We start from the raw sequence: 6,586 nt of genomic DNA on the forward strand, positions 1-6,586 counted from the left end.
ACACCAGCACAGACTGTGCCTGGCTGGTAGTGGATGGATGGCTGGAGATCACCGTCCCCAATGCGGACTCTGCCCTACGCCTGCTTTCCACAGCCCTGCAGCTTCGTTCTGCCTGGGAAAAACTCCTCCACCAGCTGCTGGAAGGTCGGGGAGAGGAGTCGGGCTGCCGGCAAAGCTCCTGGGACATATCTGTGCTCGGCCAGGGGTTGCTGGAGTTCCTGCAGACGGAGGTGACGTGGCCGTGAGTGCAGTGCAAGTGGTTTTAATCCATCTCTGGTGCCTTGCATCGGGTTGAAGGCTGAGAAAGGAGGATGAGGGGAGCTGGTGTGTCCCCCCCCCCAACATCCCCGCATCCTCTTGCAGGTGCCGTACCGCCTGCGCCAGCTCACCAGGCTGGAGAAACAGAACCTCTACATCGGTCCCCAAACTGTGGCTGCCGCTCCCAGGGCTTTTCCAGGGGACGGAGATGAAGCCCGACGAGGTGAAAGGTGGCCACAGGGTGATGACGGACTTTCTCACCTACAACTGCCTGGCTGTGAGTACACCCCTCTCCCACCCTGCCTGCTCTGCCTGCCACCCCCCCCACCCCGGGGGAGTCCGAGCATCCCCTTTGCCCTTTGTGTCCCACAGACGGACATGGACCTCTACAGCGACTGCTTGCAGAGCTTCTGGACGTGTCCCCACTGCGATCTCCACATGCCCTTCACCCCCCTGGAGTGCATGTGCCACGAAAGTGCTTGCTGGCCCTCCAAGGGTGAGTTTCCACCACCACCACCCCCCTCGCCGAGGGGCTGTGACAAGGGACAATTGGGGACAACCAGCCTGGGGGGAGCATTTCTGCTCCATGGGTGACCAAGGAGAGGGGGTGGCAGCGAGCCAGGCTGCGTTTATGTTGGCTTTTAGCAGTGCCCCTTGAGATGCCACCAAGGGCCCCATTTTGGGGGTGCGATGGGGGGAAGAAAAGGGTCTTGCAGGGCTTTGGTTTCCTTCTGATCCCCATTTTTCTCTACGTTTTCCCTCAGCCCCCCCCCCCCGGAAGAAGCGGCCGAAAACTCGTCCAAAACCTCTGCCCTCCACAGATCCTACCACTGCAATGTTTGCCAGCAGGATTTTACCTTCACCCCCACGGAGATCCTTTGGCACAAGAAGCAGCACCGGTGACCGGGGGCTCGCTGGGATGCTCTCACCAGCTGGTGGTGGAGATGATGCTGGGGTCCTCCCCAATCCCCGGGGAGATGCAGGAGACCCCCATAATGGGGGGGAGAGACCCCCTACACTGCTACCTCCATTACTCTCAGGTGAGTCTGGCTGGATCCCAAAAGGGATTTGGTGTTTTAGGGGTATTTTGGTGGCTCCTGCAGCTCATCACTGATGCTTGCATAGGGGCAACCTGATTTCACTCCCTTTTTTTTTTTTTTTTTTTTTTAAAAACCCACATGTAAATAAATAGCTTTTTGGAGCAAGTCAGCGCTGGCCTGGAGTGTGTTGCTGGAGGTTGGGGTTCCCCTGCCCGTGTGGGTGCCCGATTCGGTGTCTGCACCCCCAGATGCAGCCGGGTTGGGGGCTTCAGGACAAAGGGATGTTTGTGGGGTCTTGGGGATGTCTCCTGCCTGCGATGCTGCCTGGCGCAGCATGGCCAGCATGTGGCACTGCTATACTGGAGTCATCCCTACCTCATCTCCTTTTCTTTCTGTATCCCGTGGGAAAAGCATTGGAGCAGTCCATGCCAGGACTTTACCACCACCAGGACTCAAAAAACACCCCCCCAAAATCCCCCAATGTTAATAACAAGTGACCTGAGCGGCCCTTTGGAGGATGCTCACTCCCAACGTGGCCAGAAAGTGCTGCCTTAATATAATGAGAGACCTTGCTTTAGGGATTGTGGCTGGTTCTGGTGCTTTTTTTGGGCTGAAAACACCTGGAGAAAGGCAAATCCGGAGCGGCTTGCACCCACACACACCCTGTGGAGGCAAATGCCACGACGACAGGAACTTATCAGCTGTCTAAACCCATTTAAAATGCATTAATTATCAGCCTGTGCGCTGCATTAGGCTCAAGCAGGGCTATTAGCAGGGCCCCTTCTAATGAAAGCAATTTGATGGTATTTTTAGCTCTGTGGCATGTTGCATTTTATTCACCAGGAGAAGAAAATAATAAATAAGCGTGGTTTAACTGGCCTTGTGATGCTTTGGGGTAAGGAGCTGCTCCAAGAGCAAAGTTTCCTGGGATTTGAAATTTTTGAAGCCCCATGGTTTTCTGTAAGGAATTATCCATCGCCAGGGCTTGGTGCACGTTGCTGGCCGTAAAATAGGTGGCGGAGGGGAAAAGGAAAAAAGGGGAAGGATGCTGAATGCTTCCTTGTCCTCTTTTTTCTTGTTTAAATTTATTTCCTTCTTCCCCCCCCCCCCCCCCCCCCCCCCCCCCCCCCCCCCAACTCACACCCTTTGTGACTTGCTGCTTGTCTTCCCTTTCTTGATTGGGTTTATCTGCAATTAATTACCACTCAGGTGCAGGTAATTCCCAGCTGGTGGTGTCACAGCACTCACAGAAATTAATTAGGCAGGTGATTTGTTGAGCAGATTATTTGGTTTGTGTGTGTGTGATCTAATTTGAGCCTTTACCGCAGGCAGTTGCCTGTCCCTTAGCCTAGCGGGATCCCACCCTGCTTTTGGGGTGTGGGGAGAGTCGTCTCCCCCCAAATTTAATGGTGGGGGAGGTGGGGATGATGCTCCTAATGAGTCCCTGTTGCTATGGCAGCGAGGTGGGATGGGAGATGCTCCTGCCATGGCAACAGGCATCAGATGGGTTTGGCTTTGCTTTTTTTGGCTACAGGAGCCCCAATTCTTTGCTCTCCCCATTAGGTTGAGTGATGGAGGGTGAATTAAAGCCCGGCTGATGTTTCTGGTAGCTGAATGTCCACACTGGTCTGGTCCTGCATGCTCTGAAAAACTCAGTTTTCCCCCCAAAAAGCTGGGCTTTGCTTTCCAGGACGTCGACGGTGGTTTGGTTCCTGTGCCACAGGGGACTTTAGCTTTGCTCTGGGCCACCTGGTCTCACTAAATGCCACCCACAACCAGCCCAGACCCACTCCTCAGGTTTCAATTAATCAAACTTAATATTCTCACCTTAATAAGAAGAACCCAACAGCTTTCAGCAATAATTGTTAGGGCTCATAAAGCATAAACCAGCTCTGGCTGTTGCCCGCCCCTCCTGAAAAAAACCACAATATTGCTCTTGCCTTTAATGCAATGGCAAAGCCTTATTGCTTTTAAACTAAGCTTAGAGCAAGTTGTTTACATAACAGAAAATTAAATAAGGCCACCGCAGCCATAAAGAAGTGGGATTAATTTACTTTACTAATGAAAGCCACAAATTGAGGTCTTATGCGAGAAAAATGCTGGATTTTTTAATAAAGTCCTCCAAATTTCTGTCCCTGTGGTAACCCTGGGGTGTTTGGGATCAAATCAGACCACGCTCATGCCCTGGTTTTGCTCCCCAGTGGTCTAAAGCCATCAGCTGGATGCTGGTGTAACCTCAGGGGGGTCAGTCCTGGGTCCCATCCTGGTCACCACCTTCATTAATGACCTGGATGATGAGGCAACCTCAACAAGGGGTCCTGGTGGCCACCAGGTTGACTATCAGCAATGTGTCCTCACTGCGGTGGCAGCGAATGGTTTGACTGCATCGCAGAGCTGCCTTAAAACCTGAGCTTGAGTTTTAAGAAGTTGTTTAAAAGTGGAAAACTTCTTTTTTTTTTTTTCTTTAAAAAAGATGCTGCTCTTCACCTTGAATCTGCCCGTAAGAGTGAGACACAGATGAAGGTCTCTTGTAGTGGGTTGAGAACAGCCTTGTGTACCTGGCTGTTGCTTGTTAATGTTAATTAATGTCAGTGATGGTTGGGTGAGCTGTTTTCAATCAGGCCAATTAAATGGGTGGATCGAGGTGGGGGCTGGTGCACTGTGTGCTGTGCTCGTCCTCTTTGAAGCTGCTTCACCAGAGTGGTTGGTGGTCCCAATCTACTGTCCTTCATGGTGCTGGGGAGGGGAAGGCTGAGAACAGGATTTTGGGGGGAAATCCTGATTTTTTCACCTTTCCAGAGAAAGCTAGACCAAGAGCAAGGCACTAATCCTCATAATTTCCCTGTATGGCACCTATAGAGTCTATAACACCATCAATAACATGGCCATCCCACCCTGACACACAAAAACTCCTTTCCCCCCTGGTTTTTTTTTTGGCTTTTAATGACCAAAATTGTTTTCCCTTCTGGATAAATGTGTTTTATTGAGCTTGGTTGCTCTGGTAGGAAGATTTTCTCTTGCTGCCTGCTCTTTGCCCCCAACTGGGACATCCCCGTCCTGCTGATGAAGCTCCTTTCAAGGTTGTTTCTGAGCATCCACCCCAACCCAAGCTTCATCCTCAGATGGGTGAAGTCCATCATCACAAATTTCCAACAAGAAAACAATTTTCCCTTTTTATTTTTTCACCTACCAAACCTGATGTTAAAAGACCCCTTGGGATGAAGATGACGATTTACCACATCTCATGGCAGCCTGTTCCAATGGCTAATTATCCTGCCAGCTAATTACCTGCACATTTCCTTTCCAGGCTGAATTTCTGAGCTTCGATTCCCACCAACGGGCCCTTGTGCGTTGCCTTTACTGGATAAAAACAAGCCGATAATATCGAGATGGCCATTTCTTTGGGAGCCAACAACCCCACATCAAACCCCCTCTTACAATTCCTTTAATTAGCAATGGAAGAAGTTGGGCAATCTAGAAAAAAAATCCCAGGGGCTGAGTGCTCCCAAGGAAAGCTTAACGCTTAAATGGAGAAAAAAAAAAAATTTATCAAGCAGATGAGGGTTTTTTCTTTTACAAATGAGGGCTTCTTCCCAGCAATGGCAAGCAGAGAGGGTTTTTTTTTATTTTATTTAATCTCAATTTGCACACACCAAGCAATTACCAGCCACCCTCTTCAACTCAAGTGAATGACCTCATTTGTTCTTCGCAATGTTTTTATTATTATTATTATTACTATTTTCCTGAAGGTTGAGGCAAGCGTGTTAGCCTCTAATTGAAACCAACTGTGTGTTGTTTGGGAATAATTAAATTAATTGTTTGAAAGGTCAAGTGAGAAGGGGAGGAATGTCTGTACCTATTAAAAGTGAGTTTGGAGCAGGTAGGAGGATACAAGAGCTTGTCCCCATGCTTCAGCTCCAAGCCAGCAAACCTTATCCCATCCTGCTCCTCCCTTGGTGTGTTTTTGGGGCTCCGGAGTATCTGATTTATCTGCAGGAATCTGTCTTCTCTTCTCCAGCCTTAAAATTCAGAGCTGACAGCCAGATTTATCAGCAGGAATCCATCTTTTCTTTTACAGCTTTAAAATTTACAGATTTAGAGCAGAAATTCGCTCCTGCTGCCCTTTAGGTTGTGTACGCTGGGGAAGTATATCATTAATAATTATAGAATTAATAACCAATAACCCAGCAATGGGTGGAAATGCTGACTCAGCATCCTCCCAAGATTTGTGGTTGGACCAGAAGCCCGGCATGGGATTTCTTCCCCTGGATACAATGTGCATCAGCCTTAGGTGAAATATTGAGCCAAAGATGGAAAAAACCTCTTCCAGCTGAATTCTGCCAATTTTGTGCTGGTAATGAACTGGAAGCAGGGATATATATATATATATATATTTTTTTTTTTTAACTGAGATCTAAATAATTTCCAGGAGAAAAGGGATCCAAGTCATTTGCCTGTGGGAGATGCTCTCAATAGGAAACTTTTCTGCTTCTTCCATGCTCTTATGTGATACTTTAAAATTATAAGGTGTGAGATGCAATTATAAGGAGAGGACAGGAGGCAAATACATGTTAACGTCAGTCCTGGGACTGCTTGACATCACTGCTGTGGCAAAGGGGGGTCCCAAGCCCTCCCCAAAGCAAGCCAGACCCAGGAGTCTCGCTATTCCCACCACCCCACTTATTCCATTCCCAAATCTGCTGTTTGATCTTCTTTTTGGGGTTTTTTTTGTTGTTGTTGTTAATAAAAAAATATATGATACTAATAAAAGAATTTAATTAAATTATTGGCTGATGCTGCTCCTTGAGAGACCTTCTGGGGTTGGGCTTTTGGATGTTGTGCAAGACCCAGCCCAGGTGTCTCATGCTGTTTCGCAGCCTGCAGAGAGCAGCCTTTCCCTCCTCGATGGAAGGTCCCAGCCGCCTTCTGCTCTTTATTAAAATGCCGAAAATCGGGCAAAATCCAAGCGTTCTGCTCCTTCCCTTACACTGTGACCCACCGCAGAGAGATGAAAGCTCCCCAAAGGTCCCAAAATTGTCTTATCAAGCAGGAGAATAAGAATTTCTTTTTTTTTTTTTCTTTCTTGATCTCTTAGAGTTTGTGCTTTGCATTGAGTGGGGTGGGAATAAAAAAATCATGTTTTTGGGGGAAAGATTATCTCATTGTCATGTGAGTCCAGAACTTGGGACTTTATAAAGCATCCTGAGACCTACAACAAAATGATGAGAGATTTGGTTCCTGCTCATGATCTGCTTACACGGACTCAAGTGAATGAGCCAAAATCACAT

At 48.3% G+C, this 6,586-nt stretch overlaps 1 protein-coding gene across 6 annotated transcripts; it reads left to right on the forward strand.

Annotated features, from left to right (window-relative positions):
* The first annotated feature begins 9 nt into the window (after window positions 1-9).
* LOC115337727 lies at window positions 10-6,034 on the forward strand. 6 transcript variants are annotated; one of them, XM_041121753.1, is made up of 5 exons: window positions 10-241; window positions 364-535; window positions 631-754; window positions 1,027-1,298; window positions 2,862-6,034. In XM_041121753.1, the coding sequence occupies exons 1-5, from the start codon at window positions 38-40 to the stop codon at window positions 2,864-2,866; spliced, it is 777 nt and encodes a 258-aa protein (XP_040977687.1). In that variant the 5' UTR covers window positions 10-37; the 3' UTR covers window positions 2,867-6,034. The 6 variants fall into 6 exon arrangements, with proteins under 6 accessions (XP_040977687.1, XP_040977688.1, XP_029862012.1 ...); XM_041121754.1 differs by having other exon boundaries at window positions 4,606-6,034; XM_030006152.2 differs by having other exon boundaries at window positions 10-230.
* Window positions 6,035-6,586: the final 552 nt, after the last annotated feature.

Source organism: Aquila chrysaetos, unplaced genomic scaffold (genome assembly GCF_900496995.4).
Source record: "Aquila chrysaetos chrysaetos unplaced genomic scaffold, bAquChr1.4, whole genome shotgun sequence".
Taxonomy (NCBI): domain Eukaryota; kingdom Metazoa; phylum Chordata; class Aves; order Accipitriformes; family Accipitridae; genus Aquila; species Aquila chrysaetos.